General features: G+C 39.9%; 1 protein-coding gene across 7 annotated transcripts in view; it reads right to left on the reverse strand.

The window, feature by feature from the left end:
- Positions 1 to 23,430, reverse strand: part of TEX14 (testis expressed 14, intercellular bridge forming factor) — a 427,022-nt gene that overhangs the window by 336,981 nt on the left and 66,611 nt on the right. For all 7 annotated transcript variants that reach the window (XR_012688029.1, XM_075195065.1, XM_075195067.1 and 4 more), the window contains one exon: positions 21,972 to 22,137. Coding sequence is in view for 6 of the 7 variants with exons in the window: in XM_075195065.1 (XP_075051166.1) it covers positions 21,972 to 22,137 (166 nt within the window). In the remaining variant the exon portion in view is untranslated. The remainder of the gene's footprint in view (positions 1 to 21,971; positions 22,138 to 23,430) is intronic.

Here is a 23,430-nt window from a genome sequence, read left to right on the forward strand (position 1 = left end):
AAAATAATTTGGGTAATTTTCAGCATTCTGCAATAGCATGTAGGAGATTGCAGCAGCTGCAAGAAGAATCAAATTTGAGGGGGAATCATCATCATCAACATTTATTTATATAGCGCCAACATATTCCGTAGCGCTTTACAATTGGGGACTAACATAATAAACTAATAAAGTCCTGAAAAAAGTCCTGTAACCGGGAATGGGAGGATGTAATGAGGGTGGATGAGAGACGCAGATCTTTTGCAGAACGGAGTTGCCAAGTTGGGAGTTATTTTGAGACGAGAGGAAATGTATGTTGGTGCAGCTTTGTTGATGGCCTTGTAGGTTAGTAAAAGTATTTAATATTGGATTCGGTAGAAGACAGGCAGCCAGTGTAGAGACAGAGTGATTCAACAGAGGAATAGCGATTTGCAAGGAAAATCGAATGTACGTTAGTCCAGGGCAATGGAGATTACTTTCTGTGTTGAGCAAGGTGGTGAAACCACTCAAAGTAGTCACTCTGTAAAGTGAGTTCAGACATTGTTTGCTTGAGTCAAGTGATTCCTCTAATTAGCTAGAGAAATTGAAGGAGGAAATGAAACAAAGCAATTCCGCTAACTATGTCGGACTTGTAGATCAAGTACTTTATTCGCTTTGCCAGGATCAAAGCGTTATAAACATCTTGAAATTGGATCACTACAATTTGGCAACTATGCTTGATCCTAGGTTTAAGAGCTATGTCTTCTCTTTCTTTCCAACTGACCCAGATCTCAAGAAATGCAATGACCTCCTGGTCAGCAAGCTGACAGCTCAAGTGGTACATCTCCTCCTTCAGTTGTTCTGGCAACTGGTGCTAGGAAAAAACATAGCTCTCCCAGGACACCCAGTGGTGATGCAGATGAGTCAGCAATAACATTTTGACATCTGGTCTGGTCTAAAAGAATTGCCCAAAAATCGTGACAGCTCTTCCGTAAACAGAACTACAAATTGTATGTGGAAGGCCATTACCGACAATTACATCAAAGTACAGAGACTTCTGTAAAGGTGGATTCCAGAGGGGATAAATTAATATTGTGTGAGGATGATGTACACTGATGAGGATGAGGCTAAGAATGATGACAGTGTAGTTTGTAGGTGCTGGGATCTAGCTGAGAGAAGGAAGCTAGATGATGCATGTACGCTTTTTAATACTTTGGGTAGAATGGCATGTTGGCAATTTTATGTTTTTCTACAGTAAACTTTCACTTTATTAGAGAGGTGTTTTATTCTTTACCAATGTAAAAGCTTGTTTTTTGGATTTCAGTTTCCCTGACTTAAATCCACTATGCCCTTGAGCATAGGCTTTAGTAGATGACATTGAAGGACTAGTATCTTCATGACTGTTGCCAGAAGCTGGTTGCCATATTGATGGCAATGAGCTATGGCACTGGAGACTGACAAAAACACTGCTTCCTCTTCTGTTTCTGTGTGAGCAATGGCACTGAGCAATAGTACTGAGACTGGAGATTGACAAGAACACTGTCACCCCTCCTGTTTACTTTTTGTATGAGCACTGGCACACATCAATGTCACTGGAGACTGTAGAGTGACAAGAACACAGTCTGCAACCCCTGTTTCTGTGTTAGCAATGGCACTGAGCAATGGCACTGGAGACTGACAAGAACACTGCAACCCCTCTGTTTCGGTATAAGCAATGGCACAGAGCAATGTCACTAGAGACTGATAAGAACACTGCCACCCCTCCTGTGTCTGCTTGAGAAATGACACATACCAATTGCACTGGAGACTGCGAAGATCGAACCTACTCCTTCTGTGTCTGTCTGTGAAATGACGCCGGATCTCCGTAGAGAGTGGTACCTAATGGATTCCATAACTCGAGAGATCCGACGATGACGTTTTGCCATGATTTCAGTTCCGAGGAGACACAAAGTTATTGAACCGAGCAGAACTATATACAGGTCCTTTCCAATGTACCAAAAACTGCAAAACTCCCCTAGAGATGCAAGAAACCAGTATTTGCTTAAACCCATACACCTTCTACTGCTTTCATCTGATGGCTTGAGCTCACACTATTTCTATTAGAAAGTTATGTTAAGCGGACTGTTTATAATCAATGCATTTTAAATCGCTTTTTATGTGAGCGTGTTTAAATTAATAAACTTTAGCTTAATAAATGGCATTATGCTAGATCTTTGTTTTCTCTTGCTTTCTACATGAAGTAGTGACTTTGATTGACATTTTGAAAAAAGCCTGACCTGTAGAGTCCTATTGGGTGACTTTTGGGAATAAACTTGAGAGCATTTCATCTATATTATGAGAATCTGTTGAAATTTTCATACACTGTGATTGCAATCATATAGGGTTGGTATAAGGAGATTGTCATATACCTATCCCGAATCATATGTTTTTCTGCTGAAGGTTGTAGCTACATTGCAACGAAAACTATTAAAGTGGTTTCTAACATCTATACCTTGGGGGTATGTATCCCAGTCTCTCTATTTCAACACTTGTTTGGAGGCGTATCAGAGTCAAACTGTGAAATCGTTAAAGAAAAAGAAACTATATTTCAATATTGATCGACTACAGATGTATGATATTGCATTTGTGATTTTATCTATGGTATGTAAGTCAGTGCCTTTACTCGCACTTAATTATATATCTACTCATACTCCTCCTGTTGCTGAACAATCTCCAGACAGAGATGACAAGAAGAGGAATATCTGATGATGACTAATGGTTTCAACAGCAAAACATGAAAGCAGGTGGATAACCTCAGAGCCGCACGTAAATCCAACTTACATGCTACTAGATGTTTTTTTTGCAGTATCTTAAAGGATCTTATGAATCTAGGCGCAAATTTCATGGAAGGTACTGTAAGACGAAGATTACCAGTGCATAACCATACCCTATCTCCAAGAGACAAACATGGTGCCGCTTACCAGCTACTTTATACTGTCTCAAAGTTTTTTCCAATAACTTCCTGGCTTGAGCCAAATAACTGCACAACAAATGTCTGTCACTGTTCTTTGAGTATCATACTATTACTACCCACAATGCAAGCTGGATCCAGTATGAGTTTGAGTTTGCTAGACAAATCAAAATATTCTGAATGAAAGGATCTAGAGAGGGCATTCTTGACAAAGAAAAACCCCGCTCAAGTTGATGATCTCCTGTTGAAGTATCTCTGGAGGTTTTCTTTATTGTACTCAGACACAGCCTACATCTCAGGTAACGACAACGGATACACTTACTCCCTAGGAGGAATTTTAACAGGTATCAATAGTACAGCCCCACTCCCAGTAAAGTGGAAAATGTTCTACTTTGTCAAAAGCATCAGCAAATTCATGGTATTGTGGTGGAATTTGAAGTTCAGGAAGGCAGGCTTCCAACAATACAAGAAGGATAATCAATTTAAACCATGTAGCTAACAGTACATCTCTTCCCGCTCTAGAGGTCGCATTAGATGCCGAAATGGCCTTTGATAGAGTTGCTAAGCTTTTCATGCAGCACGCCCTGGAAAAAATGGGGATCCAGGAGGCTTTTGTAGAGGGATATCAGCCCTATATTATAATCCTACGGCCTTAGTATTAGCTAATGGACACACATTCCCCAACTTTAACATAAACAATGAAACCCCCCAGGGTTGCCCCATATCCCTGTTACTTTTCGGTCTGATTATGGAACACCTAGCAGCGAAAATTAGAAATAATCCTGACATCACAGGATCCACACAAGCTCAAGCGATCATAAGATCGCTCTATATACCGATGATGTTATATTAACAATATCTAAACTTCACATCTCTCTACCTAACCTGTTTAAAGAAATATCTGACTATACTATAGTACTGTATCAAACTAAAATAAACGCAGATAAATCTAAAATGCTAGACCTCAAAATTTCCCAACAGAGTGTCCAATCTCTCAAAGCTAATGATCTTTTTATGTTGCCAATGATAATTATAAAGTATCTCAGAGTTTACCTAACAAAGAATTATTCCCAACTTTATTCATCCAACTTTCCCAGGCTCATCAGCACAATAAAATCTGATTTAACACAATGGAATAAGCTTATCTCCTGAATTAGCTGCACAGCCTCTGTTAAAATGAATATCTTGCCCAGACTACTTTACTTGTGGAAAACACATCCAATCCTAGCTATCACACATAATTAAAAACCTACGACAAACACTTTTAAAATTTATTTGGGCAGGACGCAGATCTAGGGTATGAATGCAAATTCTCTCTAACCAACAAACTGACGGAGGTCTAGGCCTCCCAAACATATTAAAATACTATCAAGCAACGCACATGTCCCAATATATTCTTAGGCACTCGACCCCCTATAGCAGAATTTGGACCCTTATTGAGCCAGATATGCTATAATTAAATTGCAACATCAATGAAAAATATGGAGAGTTCCGATTGTTGGGATATAAGATAACATGCCCAGCGAGTTCTCCCCAGTGCCTCCTAGGCTTTGGCGTTTCCTGGTTTCTTATGGCTTTCTTCAGTTGTTAAATACCATAATTGCATGGGATCCTCAAGCTGAGATATTGGGGTCTGGAACCAAGGTGCAAGTAGGAAAGTGGCCGAATATCCCCTTTGCTGCACAGATATATAACATTTTTGAATTAAACTGCTGTTCTCTAGAGGTTAGTTCTTTTTTTAATTTTATCAGACAAACCTTGAAAAAAAAATTGCCATTAATGTCTTGTCATTGCAACTTAACTTAAAGGCAAATGATCGGAACTGGATAACATAATGGCCCATAGTCTGTGACTCTTGGCAAAGCCTCCGGATGGAAGTAGCGGCGAATGATATGATTTTACGAAAGGTCTCTGTGAACACTGCGGCATTGTGCAACATTGAGTCATTACCCAATCCAAGGACTAAACAGAAAATAGTGAAAGAATGGCAGCACGGTGGCTAAGTGGTTAGCACTTCTGCCTCACTGCGCTGGGGTCATAAATTCAATTCCCGACCATGGCCTTATCTGTGTGGAGTTTGTATGTTCTCCCAGTGTTTGCGTGGGTTTCCTCCCACACTCCAAAAACATACTAGTAGGTTAATTGGCTGCTATCAAAATTGACCCTAGTCTCTCTCTCTCTCTCTCTCTCTCTCTCTCTCTCTGTGTGTATGTTAGGGAGTTTAGACTGTAAGTTCCAATGGGGCAGAGACTGATGTGAATGAGTTTTCTGTACAGCGTTGCGGAATCAGAGGCGCTATATAAATAAATGGTGATGATGATGATGATGATGATGATGGCACAATGGTTCAAGCATCCTCTGTAGGTTTTGGGATCAGCTTTGCACTATAGATACAGAGTCGTGCATCTAAATGAATGCTCAATTGAACAGCTCAATTCGGTAGATTGCACAAATTTTGTTGATTGTCACAGAAAAGGGGGGGTCCAGTGTGTTTCCAGTTGGATGTAATTTTACATTTGGCAGCGTTCAATATGTGTAAAATTAGTTTCTGGATATGACAGGACACAATTGGTATGACCCTGAATATAAGGGAATAAATCATAAATCTCGAAGCTGATTGTTGGTTAGTAACTTAATCAAGCAATTAATCATGTCTAGTGTGGGACTATCTTGGGACAGGATCAACATATGCGACAACAGGATTTCTAGCATAAGTTTGAGGAGGGATGGAAAAATAGAATGTTTTGGGACTGAACACCACCTGTAGTGTATCTTAAAAGAATTCTCTTTCACTCTCACAAGTATTAAATTTGTTTTATCTGTTAGTTTGTTTTCACTGCAAAATCCACTATGTTTAATCAGCCTGCTGTACTACTTGCTCAACCACTACCTACCCATGCTACAGTTATTTTAATCCCCTATCTTATCACTGTGCTCTCAGCTCTACTCAATGCTTTGTCTGCCATCACTAGTAGGAACAATTGATACTGATTTTGAACCACTCTCCTCTCTCATCACTCTGCAAAAACTCAGCTATTCAATCAACTGCTCTTTATTACTCTCCATTTAACACTTCCACCCATTCCCCCACATGGCTCCCACATCATTACTCTATACTATCCAGACATCATTGGATAAACTACATTTGCTGCAGCATAGCTCTGCAGTACTTATCTGATTACACTGGACATTGCAATTAGGTAATTCCATAATTCCCTCATTTTGCTATTTGACTCATAAATCCCTATGCTTGCCAAAATATTTTTCTTTATCTCTCTTCATGGCATTATCTTTAGGACTATATCATCCCTCACCCATTCTGCAACACACACCTCTGTCAACATTGCCCCTTCATTACTTCACTCACCTCTAGTGAACACTCATGAACTCTTTTCCTATTTAAATTCAATAACTTTAACAGCCGCACCCTGCCACCGGAAACTAAAAAAACACACATCTTACAATCATCTTTCCTACCTTTCTTTCTCCCTGCTTCTATTAGCTGGTGATATATCACCTAATCCAGGTCCCCCTCAATTCTCCCACACGCATATATCTCAAAACTACAGAAATCCAGCAAACCTTAAACAGATCACCTGTCTCCCCTCTCTTCCAAAGTCCTTTAAATGTGCCCTTTGGAATGCACGTTCTGTTTGTAACAAACTTACCTTCATTCATGATCTCTTCCTCTCAAACAACCTAAACCTTCCAGCAATAACAGAAACATGGCTCACACAATCAGACAATGCCTCTCCTGCAGCCCTTTCACATGGTGGTCTCCATTTCACCCACACCCCCAGACCGGGAGTCAGACAAGGAGGGGGGGGGTTGGACTACTGATCTCCCAACAGTGCACATTCACAGTTCAACCAAGTGTCCCATCACTCACGTTCACATCTTGTGAAGTACATGCTGTTAGGATTTTTAACCCATTCTCTATGCGTGTTGCTGTTATCTATCGCACCCCTGGTCCACACCAACAATTTCTTGAAATTTCTTGAACACTTCTCTGCATGGCTCCCTCACTTCTTATCTACTGATATCCCCACCATCATCATGGGTGATTTCAACATCCCTATTTCTAATCCACGTTCCAATGCTGCTTCCAAACTACTCTCTCTAACCTCCTCACTTGACCTCTCCCAGTGGATTGAATCCGCTACTCATTAGGATGGCCACTGTCTTGATCTTGTTTTCTCTAGGCTATGCTCAGTTTCTCATTTCCTTAACACTCCTTTCCCCCTCTCGGATCATCACCTTATTAGCTACTCGATTCACCCCCAGTTCTTCACTCTCCCTAGTGTCAAACTCTTCCAAGCCTCCTCACAACCGCAGGAATTTCAACTCTATTGATCTTCAACAGTTTTCCACCTCTCCAACACCTTCTCTCCCCAATTTTCTACATTCTCCTCCCATGATCGGACAGTACCCCATTTTCATCAAACCCTAGCAACTGCCCTGGATCAAGTGGCTCCAGCAACACTACATACTTCGCGTAGAATTCGTTGCCAACCGTGGCACACTACAGTAACACGAACTCTACAAAACCTTTCCCGTAAAGCAGAACATCACTGGCGTAAATCTTGTGCCTCTAATGATTTTATCACATATACTGATATCTACCACTCCTATAGAAATGCTCTGGACACTGCTAAACAAGCATACTTCCAATCTCTCATCTATGCAGGCCTGTAACCCCAAACGCCTCTTTAACATATTTAACTCTCTTCTGAATTCTCCTGATCCAAATCCTCCAACTAACATCAGTGCACAGCATCTTGCTTCCTATTTCAAGGACAAAATTGATAAGATCAGGCTTGAAATGGTATCATCTCCCTTGACAAGCAATCGGCTCAATTCCTTTGTAGCACCTTCTGACACTCTCTCTTCATTTGATCCCACAAATGAAGAGAAAGTTTCTACTCTCTTCTCATCTTCGTACTCTACCTCCTGTCCTCTTCATCCCATTCCCTCACAAATTAGTAGGTCCCTGTCTCCTGTGCTCATTCCCCCTCTAACTAAAATCTGTAATCTATCTCTTTCTACTGGTATTTTTCCATCACTATTCAAGCATACAGTGATTACTCCCATTTAAAAAAAAAAACAGAATTCTGACCCTAACTCTCTCGTAAATTACCGCCTCATCTCCCAACTCGCATGCCCCTCCAAGCTTCTCAAGAGAATTGCCTACACTCGCCTCACACACTTTCTTACAGCAAACAACCTATTGGATCCTCTTTAGTCAGGCTTTCGCTCTCAACACTCCACAGAGACTGCGCTGACCAAGGTTGTCAATGATCTGATCAAAGCAAAAAATAATAACCATTACTCTTTTAATTCTCCTGGATCTCTCTGCTGCATTTGACACTGTTGACCACTCTCTCCTCATACAAACGCTACAATCCCTAGGTCTTGAAGGCACTGTCCTATCCTGCGTCTCATCCTATCTATCTAATCGCTCTTTCAGTGTTAATTTCTCTGGATCCACCTCTGATCCGCTTCCTTTATCAGTTGGAGTACCACAAGGCTCAGTCCTAGGTCCTCTGCTATTCTCTATCTACACCACTTCTCTTGGAAAACTAATAAGCTCTTTTGGATTTCAGTATCATCTCTATGCGGATGATACACAAATCTATCTATCCTCTCCTGATCTTTCACCATCTGTGTTGTCTCGCGTTACTGACTGTCTTTCTGCCATTTCATCTTGGATGTCTTCTCGCCAACTCAAACTCAATCTTTCAAAAACTGAATTAATAATATTCCCACCCAAAAACAGTAGCTGCCTGCCTGACATTTCTATTTCTGTTGATAACATGACCATAAATACCACCCCGCAAGCTCGTTCCCTAGGTGTAATCCTTGATTCACAACTGTCGTTTATTCCCCATATCAACTCTATATCTAAATCATGTTACATACACCTAAAGAACATTTCCAGATTACGCACATATCTGACACAAGACACCGCAAAAACATTAATTCATGCACTCATCATCTCCCGCATCTACTATTGCAATTCCCTCCTTACTGGTCTTCCCAAAGTCAGAACCCCTACAATCTTTTTTGCACGCAACAGCTAGATTGATTTTACTTACTAACCGTTATTCCTCTGCTGAGCCACTCTGTCAATCTCTATATTGGCTGCCTGTATTTCAACGAATTCAATATAAAATTCTTCTACTAACATACAAGGCCATCAACAAAATTGCACCGACATACATTTCCTGACTTGTCTCAAAATATTTCCCAACTCGACACCTCCGTTCTGCACAAGATCTGCGTCTCTCTTCCACTCTCATCACATCCTCCCACTTTCTACAGGACTTTTTTCGGGCTGCACCCACTTTGTGGAATTCCCTCCCTCACACAGTAAGACTTTCCTCTAGTCTTCAAACCTTCAAGCGTTCACTGAAAACCCACCTCTTCAGACAAGGTTATGATATTCCTCAACCACCATCTTAATTTCCCTAGATTACCCTATTACCATCCTCTACACTGCTAACGCAAGACAACAACCCTCTGACCAACATTGCAACACACACACAGCCCACTCAATACTTTTACCTTTGCGTTCTAGCTGTTCCATTGTGCAACATGATGTAGCACATGCCCTTTCTAACTCCCATTGTCCTATAGATTGTAAGCTTGTGAGGAGGGTTCTCTTACCTCTCTGTCTGTATGTATTACCCAGTATTGTCTTATCAATGTTTGTTCCCAATTGTAAAGCGCTACGGAATTTGCTGGCGCTATATAAATAAATGATGATGATGATGATGATGGCTATATTAGTTTTAATTTTAAAACCTCTGAGGACAGAATATCCACTGTGCCCTCCTCCCACTCACATTTAAATCTTAACCAATTGATTTTGTTTTGATAACAATTTATAAAGTGTTTACGTTTACGCTTTGGAGGTCAAATTATAGCAACATAAAGGATTAAAGCAGGGGAAAATTGTACATTAAAATTGTACATTAGTACCTGGTGAATCTAGTCTGCGGGGGGAATTCAATCCCTCCCCCAAAATTCTGTGTTTTATCATTAATACGGTAATTTTAACTTTCAAGAACCTGGCAATGAAATTACCATATTAATGGTAATTATGCGCACCATTACCGTAATTTCGGTAATAGTGTTACTGTAAAAAGTAACACAGCAAATTGAATTCCCCCCTATATGTCTAATTTGTAAATATCGAATAAACTGCTATTGGGCAGTTAGAAACATAAATGGAATTCTTGGAATTCGGGAAAGAATCTAAAGGGCACAAGATCACAGAAGAAATTAATATTATTTTGAGTCTATTCCTGGAATTCCTGGGGGGTGGGGGTTGGCTGTGTGAAGCAAGGGGACACTGATGGAGGGGAAATAGTGTGAAGTGGGGGGGGGCTGTGTGAAGCAGGGGGACACTGATGGAGGGAAAAGAGTGTGAAACATGAGGGGGGGGGCTGTGTGAAGCAGGAGGGAAGGGGGCTGTGTGAAGCAGGAGGACATTGTGATGGAGGGGAAAGAGAGTGAAGCAGGAGGTGGGGGGCATTGTTATGGAATGGAAGGAGTGTGGAGCAGGTGGGGGACTATGTGAAGCAAAGGGACACTGATGGAGGGGAAAGAGTGTGATATGGGAGGGAGTGTGAAGCAGGGGATCTCTGTGATGGAGGGGCATTGTGATGCAGGGATGGGACAGTGTGATGCATGGTATGTGTGTGTGGGGGGGCCGTGTGGTGAAGGGATATGTTAGGGTTGTCTATTTGGATGACAGTCTTCTACTAACTCCAATATAATAGGTTACTCACAATAACCCTTCTGTATTAAAACATGAGCTATTCATCTGTTTCTTATTGCAACACTCAGAAAAGATCACTTTAGTTCTACCATGTGTCTGACACAGTTCTCTAGATGCATTTGGGTGTCTCATCAGTAGGTGGATGAGGACAGTACTATTGTTGGTCCTATTCAATCTATAACAATAACATCATAAAGGGAGGGAACAGAAAATAAACAACCAATATTTGGATTTTTTTCAATTAGATTATTTCAATTATTCAATTATTATTTTGGAGCTTTCCCTTCACGTAATAGGCTAAAATTTACAGTAATTTAAAATATTCTCAAAATGTCAGTTTCAATTTTGTTTTTTTTTTTAACAATTACAGGGGCATTTTCAATTCCGATCCGATCCGTGGTAACGCGCGTTACCGCGGAAAATGCGCAGTACTGCTGGTAATACGGTACCGAAATAACGCGGATTTTCATACGCAGCCCTATGGGCTGCGAACGAAAATCCACGTTATTGCGGTACCGCGGATTAGGTTCGCGGCCGTTCCGGCGTGATACCGCGGATCGGGATCGGAATTGAATATGCCCCAAAGAATCAAATATACAAGACACGACTATATCTAATGGCTATCCAATCAAATAACTAATCAAATCTTTTTGGGACTATTTTAATAAGGTGTCGAAGTCAGCAAATTGGATAAAGTCATTTCAATTAATATCGAGCAAACTTGGTTGTCTTTGTCTGAAAATATGCGTAGAGCATGCTACAGCGTGGAAGGTCGTATCCAGCCACAACACGTGGCAATAACAGTTTTTACACTTTTACACATATTCACACGAACACACACATTTGTAATTAGTAAACAATAATTGTAGTTGCAACACATAGTTATTTATGTCAAAATATAGCAGTATTTATGCTTAATATTATAAGTTATATGCATGTTAGTGAAACTCAAGGTTCAGGTTGCAGGAACTGCGTCATGTTTAGTATCATTTTAATCCCCTAGTCGTCAGCAGCTGTCCGCTTCATTCGCCGAAGAGATCGCACATTGCATACTCTAGTTATTGATGTTAGGGAATAAATGTTTAAAGTGATATCAACTGTAAAATGCTAATAGACTAGTTGAAACTGGATTCTTGGTGGGAAAGTCGGAGCACATCCCTTGGAGAGATGACCCCCACCTTTGGATATTTTGGTTTGAACTGGCCTATGACCTGCAGTACACTTGACCTTCCTGAAGCCTAGACCAATAGAAGCAAGCCACATCTTCTGCATTGTTCTACTGTATTTCTGACTGCATATAAGCAGGGGCTCTGAGCTTAGTGACCAGTCTTCCTTGACCACAGCCTTCAGACCTGAATGACTGTTCACTGGATCCAGAGCGCCTGCGATAAGTAACAGTTATACTTATTTTATTAAGCTTAAATTATTCTGCTACTTTTGGATAATAAATTACTTTGTGCTTTGGAAAGACAAATCGAGATTTGACAATCGTTATTGGATAGCGACAAAACGTGCATAACAATTGCCATAAGAATAAAACCCTCATTAAAGCCCAATGGATGTCTACAATAAAGACTGAGAAGGGGAGTTCCTTTCCTCTCTATCATCATCATCATCATCTTCATTTATATGGCGCCGCAGAAATTGCAGCACCGCTCAATCAACAAAAAATAAACTGGAAAAAAAAACACCGAAAAGTAAGGGACAAGAAAACATTAGAATCTGTAAAAATCAATACAAGAGACTATACCGAAAGCTACTACATAAGACACAACTACAACAAAGGAAACATTACAAAGAGGATGAGGAGATAGGTAGAGAGAGAGCCAAACTTGTGAGAGTTAAAATAAGGAGGATTAGGGTAGTAAATGGAGAGGTGGAGTAAAAAGGGCAGGTGGAGTGTGAGGATGTAAATGTCTTAGGATTGGACCGGATAGGCAAGAGTGAAAAGTTGAGCTTTGAGTAAGTGTTTGAAATATTCAAGGTTGTGGTCGAGTCTGATTGGGCGGGGAAGGGCGTACCAAGTGTGGGGAGCAGTGCTGGCAGGTGGGAGCGCGAGGTGCAGAAAGAAGATGAGGAGAGGCAGAGGTCATTAACACAACGTAGTGGGCAAGTAGGGGAGTATTTCTTTACAAGGTTGGATATGTAGGAAGGGGAGGCATTAAAAAGTGCTTTTAAGTGAGAGTAATCAACTGGAACTATACTCTGGAGGAAACAGGGAGCTATTGGAGGGTTTTGCAGAGAGGCATAGTGGAAGAGGAACGTTGGGAGAGGAAAATTGTTAGCCATGACACATTCAGCACAGATTTCAGGAGGGACAAAAAGTTCTCAGGCAAGCCAGAGAGGAGAAGATTGCAATAATCAAGACGGGAGATGACAAGAGCATGGATGCTGGTCTTGGTGGCTTTCAGGGAGAGGAAAGCGAATCTTGACAATGTTGCGAAGATGGAGGCGACAAGAATAGATGTAGGGAGTGAAACAGAGGGCGGAATCAAGAATACAAGGTCAAGGGAATCGAAAAACAATGATTTCTTAGGCACTCATATTTCAGGAGTGAAAACTGTAAATTCAAATGTAGATTCTGAAGTTTCAGATCCATATAAATTATATTTCAACACATAAATACAGCGAAATTCCTGTACAATTCTGTTTTCGAATGTAATGTTTAGTAAAATTAAATTTATATATTTATATATATATATATATATATATATATATATATACATACACACAATTATAATAGGCGGGGGTACCAACAAGTACAATCAAGCAGTGTTCCCTCTAAGCTGAGCAATCTGGAAAGGAAAGAGTTAAAAGGTCACTCTAATGAGAGCTCCACCCGAAAGATTTGCATTCACAATCTGCAGGATATATGCCAACACAATTATACTGTGTGTCCTGGCGCTTCACACTGGGTATGCTGCCTGCTATATACTCAGGTTCCACAACAACCTAGAGAATATTAAACAACAAAAGGTAGTACATATGCATGGTGCTCCCTTAGCACAAAGCTTATACACTTCACCTTCAGTATTCTGTGGCTTATTCTTCAAACATAAGCTTACAACACGGAACATGTGAACACTCTTATGTAGATATACAAACGCTTCTAATTCAATGCCTCACGTTGTGGTCACAGATCTGTATAATTCTGCAAATAAAAATACTGTACATGGTGTAGTAACATTTTAACATAGTGGGGATAATAAAGGCGGGGTGAGAGTGATGGTATAGATCCTTTTGTGTCTTGTGAAAAGAAAGATGACACCCTCCACCCACCAGTGTCCTCACACTTGTTCACACCCCCTTCAAATGTATGCTTACATTATCCATGTAAAAAACACGCCTCATAGGAAGATGTAAACTTCCTCCTAAATTCTCCTTCCGTGCTCGGCAAAGGGAATCCACACTCAAATAAAAACAAGAATAAAAGATCTAGTGCATTAACTTTTAATAAAACCTATTTAAAACATGAGGTTAAGATTGTACCAGAAAGAGCGAAAAAACGGGCATATAACGGATTGAGATCAAACGGTGTTACCGATGATGATGTCCGCTGCTCTCCGCACTTGCTGGTGATCAGATCCTGTGGAATATACCAACGCGTTTCAACCCAGCATGGGGGTCTTTTTCAAGGTGTATATCATAGTGAACTGAGCTCTCCTTTTATATTATTGCCACTCAGTGAGTTCCGGCCAGCATTCAGAATGAGGCTTGGAGGTAATTCAGGAACCCGGAAGTCACTACTATATCAATACGAGCCTTGGATATGTGTGCTCCCTTTTTGCACTGTCGTCTATTGAAGAATAAGCCACAGAATTCTGAAGGTGAAGTGTATAAGCTTTGTGCTAAGGGAGCGCCATGCATATGTACTACAATCTGCAGGATGTTTACCTAGTAAGATACAGGTTTAACTCTATCATTTCCAGATTGCTCATCTTAGAGGGAACACTGCAATCAAGTATTACAAATAGTGCACACCCTCTTTTGTAGTATATAAAAAACATGTATATCAGCACATTTGAACCCACACTAAATGAAAATGACACTTATTCAAAAAAGGTTAAATCACAATAAGAACTACTGTCATGCAGTCATTGCAAATGAAAGATAGTAGAGCATAATCAGGATGAAAGTATCATATGTGGCGTCCTAATGAGGATGATAATATTATACCCTATTTATTTCCAACGTGAGTGGCCAGCTCACTTGTATACCCACAGCAATTGTTTCTTGTCCGTACTTGCGCCTTTCTCCACATCAGATAATGATCAGTGTGTAACATAACGGACCAAGCTGGATAAGTCTAATCAAATCCCTTTTAAAATACAATGTGTCAGATGTAAATTGGAAAGGTCTCATCTGATCTCAGAGTATATGCTTCATCCCCTCTCTTGCTCTAAACGCAGCCCAGTTTTTTCTTCCCATCGGGGTCTCCCCCAGGAGTCAGGCACAATCCACAAAGTAAATCCGTGAATCCCAAAGTAATCTAGATAGTATGGCTCTGTAGATGTACAGCTTCAAGGTGGGCAGGGCACCACATAGGGATGAATTCTCTTATTTGTTGATATTCCCGATGAAAGTGTTTCTTGTATATGGTTAAACTGACATATTTCGTCACTGGTATAGTGACTTTATCAAAGATGTCACATAGATAAAAGTCTATGTCTATATAGCGCTGTTAATGTGTTAACAGCGCTAATAAAACATTATTACTTGCTTTAGAACAGCAACAATATCTTGATGGCAACATGCAGCATTCAAATGGTTATCACAAAACAGCTAAACACATGGTTTGGTAACAGATTTGCAGATGCACCAATGGCAATTTTAAGTTAAAACAATACAAAAAAAAAATATTTTATGATTTTGCGAATCCTTATTTTTATTGGAAACACCTGAGAAGGTATTATCAGTCCCTCGCAGCACACCGACAGCTGTGATCTGAGGGTTATCTTTTCCGTTTTAGATATTAGCCCAGAGCTTCATTTCACTCTCAGCAGCCAGGAAAGGTGAAGGGAACAATTTTTAATACATTCTTAATACATATTTATTTTAAACTAATCATTCACGTGAAGGCGGGGACCCTAGATTTCCAGGCAAACCATTACCCATAACATCACACTGTCTCTACTGTAAACGACGCACACGCAACTGCAATTCACATGAGTGAAAAGAAAACGTGATTCATCAGAACAAGTCACCTTCTTTCACTGCTTCATGGTCCAGTTCTGGCACTCACGTACCCATTGTAGGCAAGTTCGTATATTGCTTCACACAAACACTAGTCGGGATTCAAACTACCACTGGGGTAGTGGTACTAAGCACTGAGCCATCGAGCTGCTCTACACACTTTTTGTTTCACTTAAAAAGCCTCTTGTAATTGTCTTTTGCACCAATTACTATTCTTTAATAGCCCAACTAAACTATTTATTTGTGTTGTCTTTGTTCTTGTATTTTCTTTACAGTTCACCAATCTTATCCTCGCTCTACCTTTCACTATCCTCATGTTTAGTGCCTACCCATGAGACCCTGGTTGGGTTCATATTACTTTTCTCTAGGTCTATCAAACAGCATTCTCCTTTCCTCACAAAAAGTCACTTGAACTATTATCTCCCAATGTGAAGGATATAAACTCAAGCTACAATTAGAGCACAATTTATGTCTCAGGTCTGAAAAGGAAGCTACACTGTGCACAACAAAAATTTTAATCTACAAGCAATAACCAGCATCCACCCTATTTGTATCTAAATTTTTCACCACCAAGCTCTACCTATAATAGATCAGTCGCTAGTATCCCAGAGACGATAATAAATCAATTATGGAACCACTATCCAAATTCTATCTGTCCTTTAAACCCTTCTCTAGTGTAAAAGTACTCAACTATTGCAGTGAGTCGACCTGCTTTTGTGCTCACAAAAAGCCACTTCTATGTCGTTCAACAAGCCACCTTCTTTTATTGCTTCATGGTCCAGTTCTGGCACTCACGTACCCATTGTAGGCAAGTGTCACACTTCTGGTATTACTAACAGAACCCAATAGCCAGGTAGTTCTGTAGTAAACAGGATTTATTTTGATACAGAAATAAATCTTAAATGTCCAGCAAGCAAGTTCAAAGTATCAACAAGATAAATATCTTGTAGACGTATCAAGTAATTGTATTCCAAATCACAAGGGAGCAAGATTCTGTGGAAGCATCTGGCTCAGACACAAACACAATACTCGAGCAAAGGCTGCATAACAGAAAGTGCCTTTTCTAGGTCCAAACAGGAAATGAGATCCAAGATGGAATCTTCCTGAGACAGTTCTGGCCATCTTGGATAAGGGCTATTGTAAGAGCAAGTTCATATCAGACATCCAAAATGGAAACTTCATGAGGCAATCACGGCCATCTTGAATGAGGGCAAATCTAAGGGCAAGAACATAACAGCAAGTTTGTATATTCCCCCACACAAACACAGGGAGAACATACAAACTCCACACAGATAAGGCACGGGTCAGGATTCAAACTCATGACCCCAGTGGTACTAAGCACTTAGCCATCGAGCTTCCCATATCTATCATTATCTGCATTTACTCACAATACACACCTATCTAACATAACTAGTAATATTCCCCCATGTTTGTGTGGGGGAATAGGGGGAATATACAAACTTGCCTACAATGGCTACGTGAGTGCCAGAACTGGACCATTAAGCAATGAAAGAAGGTGGCTTGTTCAAGGACATATAAGTGGCTGAAATCATCATTGTAGAGGTGCACTCAGTAATCAAATTCTTAAATATTCCCAATGGCCCTGGTGATTTTTTTCAGCACTATGCTACTGTAACTTTTCTTATCTTTTGGTTCCCCTCACAGCCAATATGTTCAATTCCCTCATAAATGGGTGATAGCTTTCTGCAATCATTACTGGCACATTTCTTCATGGTGCCTTGACAAGTGAAGGACATATTTAACTGGGGAAAGTCCAGCGCCTTACTGATAATAATTTGAAATTGTTAGCCTCTAACTTTTAATACAGGCTGCTGGGCTTATGTCAAAAAGACCTAACAGGGTTTGTCCTGAGGCGTAAGACACAAGGTAACATGTGGGAAGCTCATCTACTACATTTGTGTAAACAAAATGGCACCCTACTATGCTTCTGTCACTTAATGTGCAAAATGCATTTCAATCATTGTACAAGAACTCTTGATATTTACAGATTAATCACTATATTGACTCCATTGATAGGGACCACAAACTGCTTCCAGTAATGTAAACTGTACATATTGACTTTACAAGATATTTCTGTCTGATTGTTATCTCATTGGGCTATGGTCTGCTGAAAACATACTCAACCCATTTGTACAATATAGCAGTGGGAAGTTAACTTGGAGGAGTGGGGGGGGGGGGTGTCTATGGAGGATAAAGAATGTGAGGGCATCTGTCTACAAATAGCTAACTGTTTAATCATCAACTTAGCTGTAAAGTCAGCTTACATGTTTTTTTCTGGTGGTATCTAGTATTGAAATACTTCCTTAATTACATACTTTACTAGATGATTTCCATTTTTAGTATAAATATGCTGGTTAAGCTAAGTAAAACCCTGAAAATAAAAAGATCATGAAGGTCATTACATATAGGCACTAATTGACAATGTTTACCATGTTCTCTTCTCTTGACAAAAGTCAAGTTAAGAGGAAGATTAACCAATATCTTGACTAGGACGCAAACTAGTTGTGAGGAAACGGTGTGCTACTGGACTGAGAACTTTGCATTCATCACCCATTTCTCACGGTTTAATGTACTTTTTAATCCTTGGCTCAGTCTAAGAATAATCACCAGAGCATTGGTGTATTATGTGTATTATTCATGTTATTAGGTACATTTTGCCCTTGCTATTACCTGCAATATTGTATGTAGTATAATTATAAAGAATATTATTGAAAATAACAGGACAGCAGCAGTAATTTTGCTTGTGTTAGCTAATGTAATGACCATGTCCATTGCTATGAGTGTAGCTTAGATTTGGTTTGTAATCAGAACAATGTCTGAGTTAACTGGCTGGCAGCCCATGTTAATTAGCTAGGTCACCAGGTAATCGGAGAGGAAATGAGGTTAGAACTTCTAAATGATATGCAATGTGCCTACACAGTAATACATTGGCTGAAATAGCATTGGGAAATGTACCATTATGTATCAATATAAATGTTATTGTATCAAAATGTATCAGATTCAGATGGCATAACACTGCTGATACAATGTGTCAAAAGTCTTATTGTTTCATGTAAGCGTGCAGTGTCATTTCCTGCTGTAATATTGTAACCCCATGTTTAGTGTATCCAGCCAAAATAGCTAATTGAGTCAAGCCATTCCATTGTATAATCAAGGTAGCAGGGATTGTATGTCTAACAGCTAATGTGTCCACTGAGAGACCCCTGCTGTAAGGGTGAGGTTTGAAACATTTGACCCTACTTCCTGTGTATACAGCGAAGAATATCGGAAGAGGAGAATGCCAGGGGAGCTATTCTAGCTTGGAGGATCCTGGTGTACAAGACATCAGCGAAAAGGATTCTGGGTCAGGCATCGTGGTGCCGCTGGAAAAAGCCTACCAGGACAGGGTCGATGTGAGCCAGTAACCCAGGCTGGGCGATACCATAACTGTTTTGCTAATCGGTAATGGTAATATTGCGGGAGGATAAGACTCTGAAAGAGACCGAGATTATTACTTTGGAGTGCTGACTGCAAGAGGCTGCTGGAGGATACATGCTACCATTTACCCCGTAACTTGTGAACTTCTTGTGTTGTCATAATAAAGTCTTATTTTGGATATATTCTGGTCTACCCGAGTGAGTTGAATTCCACAGAGGGTAACTGCCATCCCAGCTGAGGGTGGTATGCTCACACTAGTACATTCAACAATTAAATGAGGACTCGGCTAACAGGGTGTCCAATCTGGGCACTAAGCCAGGCAATCGGGGATGGAATTGACTGGGCCATTGGAAAGTGACTTTCTACACTGTGTAGTTAATTACTCCTCTGACCAAGAATAGTAATAGACAGCCCCCTGTCTATGTATGAAAGCTCCCAACACAGTGATGTGACATAATCGTAACTGACATAAATGAGTAGATCTAAAATCATCAGACAACCCCATGTCTACTGGAGGGGTGTCAGGACAAATATTTAAACATTTTTGGCTTTTTCTTTATTTGGTTGGAAAACTAAATAAATATAACCAAATTTTGCTAGTTCGTTAGTATTTTTTTTTTAACAAGTCATGTTTCCAAAGGAAGACCAACCTGCTGTTTTTGGCCAATAACATTAAAAAAGGTTTGTAGTTATTGATGCAATTCCATACTCCTCTCCTTAATGACCATATCACATAGGAAACATAAGCAACTGAGTAGTTATTTTTGTCCCTATGGTATGGATATTTATTAAGAAAGATTATAATTTATATGTTATGTTTTCCAATATCTCCTATTTATGAGGAAAGAATATATGTGTGCTTCCTTCATTGTTTCAGTATTTTATGGGAGCCAGTAACAAATGTGGCCATTTTGCTTTTTACAAGATATTTTTCAACATTTTGTTTTTAGTCTCCATACTTTCATTGCAACGGCCTGGATTGCCAGAATACACATATCATCCACAAACTACCCTTATGTAGAAATACCTAAAACTAAAATATGTTACATAAAGTCATTAAAATAAAGCCAGTGATTGGCAAACACTTACTTCTTTTACAATGATGCCAATCAAGCAATCTCTGGTGGCACTAAAATGAGCAGACACGATCATCTGACCCCTAAAAACACACTCTCGGGGGCAAATGCAGGATATTCAGAGGGGGGGTTCCATGTCACTGCCAGAGTGTATGTAAGGGATGTGGCTATCATTTGAGCCAGTGCTAGGCTAATCTCCAACTCTTCCCATCTCCTTCAAATACATGGGCAATGGCAGCCAACTGTTCTCATTCTGGTGGGGCAGTCCCAATTTTGTGTGACTGTCCCACTCAGTCAGGATTTATCCCATACTGTACCACTTATTAAGGGTGAGCTGCTTGCATCTAATAGTAGTGCACACAGCTGGCCCTTAACTAGCAGTCTTGTAAAGTGGGACACATCGCCCAACTATCCTTGCAGTCAAGAAATAGTCCTGATTGAGCGGGACAGTCAATAAAAATTCAGAATACACCACCAGAATCAGGACAGTTAGTAGACTGTGCTGATCTCTCCTAACAGTTCTTGAGGCCTCCACTACCTGTTGTTGTCCGTGTTCTAAGCTCCGTTTCTTCTTTTTTGGATCGTGGAATGGCGGGGCCCCGTTTGCATATTTTATGCACCTATCCCTTTTTTCCAAAGTCTAACAGTGAGTGAACCATTTAGACCTCCCTTCCCCAACGTTAAAATCAATAGCACCTACGTTTAATAGTTAGGTCTCCCTACCTGAAACCAGTGCTGACATTAAATAAATAGCATTCACATTTAATAAACAGGAATGTTTCTTTCCTACCAGCTCCAACTATAAATCAATAGCATTCACTTTTAATAATTAGATTTATTTCCCCCCAATGATAACCAAAATTAAATTAACAGCATTCACAATTGACAGCTAGACCTACTTCACCCCCCCCCCCAACATGCCCTAACATTAAATGAATGCTACTCACATTTAATAAATACACCTATTTCCCACCAAACAGCCTCAAAAATAAATTATTAGTATTTCAATTTGATATTTTAACCTATTTACCCTCAGATTACTCCAATATTAAATTATTGGTATTCAAAATTAATAAATAATAAAATGAAATAGTCCTAATCAACAAATAAATTGCCAACTACAAATAAATATTTTCCACTCACTATAAAATGATTGTCACCCACCCTCATCGTTAGATACCCAGCCTCCACCCCTATTACAGCAGGAGCCCTCCCCCTCACTTACCTTCTACCATCAGGATGTTTAGATTTCAGAGGCAAACTCTTCTGCCTACCTCTCTTTATTTCCTGTACACTGCCCATCACAGGAAGAGAGAAGACGCAACCTATAATGTAGAAGTGAACGAGGAACGGAGCTGTGCATCTCATAGGGAGAGGAGGGGGTGTTGGCTAGTTCTGAGCAACTGGAATCCCCCCTTAACTATGCAAATATAATCAACCTTGCGAAGGGGAGCAAGATAAACATTTTGTTTATATATAGATCAATATGGCAATAGTGAAAAAAAATGACTCATGGAATACATTATGCAAAACATAAGTGCAGTCACCATAAGGAGCAAATGTTACTTATAATAACCTGAGCACTTTGATCATTTCCAGCCATGAGAGCCCAGTCATATGGTCTTCTACATTTCTGATCATGAAGCCGCAAGTCCCCTCCTGCATCAATGAGCCTGCTCATGATCCATTGGTTACATGAAAATGCTGCAGCATGGACAGGGGTGCTCCAATCAAAACAACGGCTGGAAAATGGCACAAGATAGTAAAGGTTATTCATTTGTTTCTTTAAAAAAAAGTAAATGTAGTAAGTGATAAATTGTCTCCTAACACCAGGTGCTTTCTTATTCTTACATGTGCTTTAAGGAATAACAGTGCATGGTGCAAGTTGTGTTTACCAAAGTGTAATATTGAAATTCCCAGCAATCCATTTTTCTGCCACCAGATGGCACTTTGAGAGAATCACAAAAGACATGTCAGATGAATGAAAAGTGAGTGAGCACTGTACTTTGTGACTTAAATGATTATGTTCGTGTTCCGACTTAAATTAATGAATCTTTAGCATCTGAGCAGAAGTCAAAAACTGACAAAAACAATCTTTCCAATACAACAGTGAATCCTCAAGCGAATGGCCCTCTTACTATAGTGAAAACCAGATCCAGGTTAGTCATAGCAGCACTGATTCTATGGGGGTATCTCCCTCCACAGATGCAGTAGCACTGCACTAACCAGCTTTGGCCTGCTTTTAACTATAACATGGAGACTCCATTGTCATGGTCACTCTATTACAGTGAAGCCCAAGGAATGGATTCCCTGTTGTAGTGGAAACCAACCCAGGCTCTCAAGCGCTGGAGCTAGATGACGATTTGGAGATAGGAGGGGTGCATGATGGATGTTCGGAGTTTGTGGCAATCTGCATGGCGGTCTGTTCAGAGCTCTCGTCTGTCTGTGTTGATGTAGGTGGAAATTTAAAGCAGTTTGTTGTTTTAGTAATCAGTATTTATTTGTCTATGTACTCCTTGTTGGTTATATGTGAGTCGGAATTACAAGTACCATTGCTCTTACCTCTCTTTATGTATTATGTATGTATTACCCAGTATTGTTTTATTACTGTTAGCTCCCACTTGTAAAGCACTACGGAATCTGCTGGTGCTATATAAATAAATGTTGATGATGCAAACTGTCTTTTTATATTATTTTTTACATTATGAACAACTTGCAAATCTATACTCACATAGAACTCTTAATCAGGGTAAAGTGCAGTTCTAACCACAACCTCATATCTACAATGATTCAACATCAAACCTTGCAGTTTGTCATGATATTGGAAGTAAAACGTATTAAAATTTTGGTATTCAAAGTTAAGATTACGCCTGGAGAAATCATACTGCATTAGCTATATGATAGTATCAGAATGCCCAGAGTTAACAAAACAATTTGATGTGTGCTGCATATGTATATTCTTCTAGGAGTACATTTAATTTAATTAAGATAGTACAAAATGGTATCTAAAAACTGAAATGAACAGTTATGTAGAT

This window comes from Mixophyes fleayi, chromosome 2, assembly GCF_038048845.1.
Source record: "Mixophyes fleayi isolate aMixFle1 chromosome 2, aMixFle1.hap1, whole genome shotgun sequence".
NCBI lineage: Eukaryota > Metazoa > Chordata > Amphibia > Anura > Limnodynastidae > Mixophyes > Mixophyes fleayi.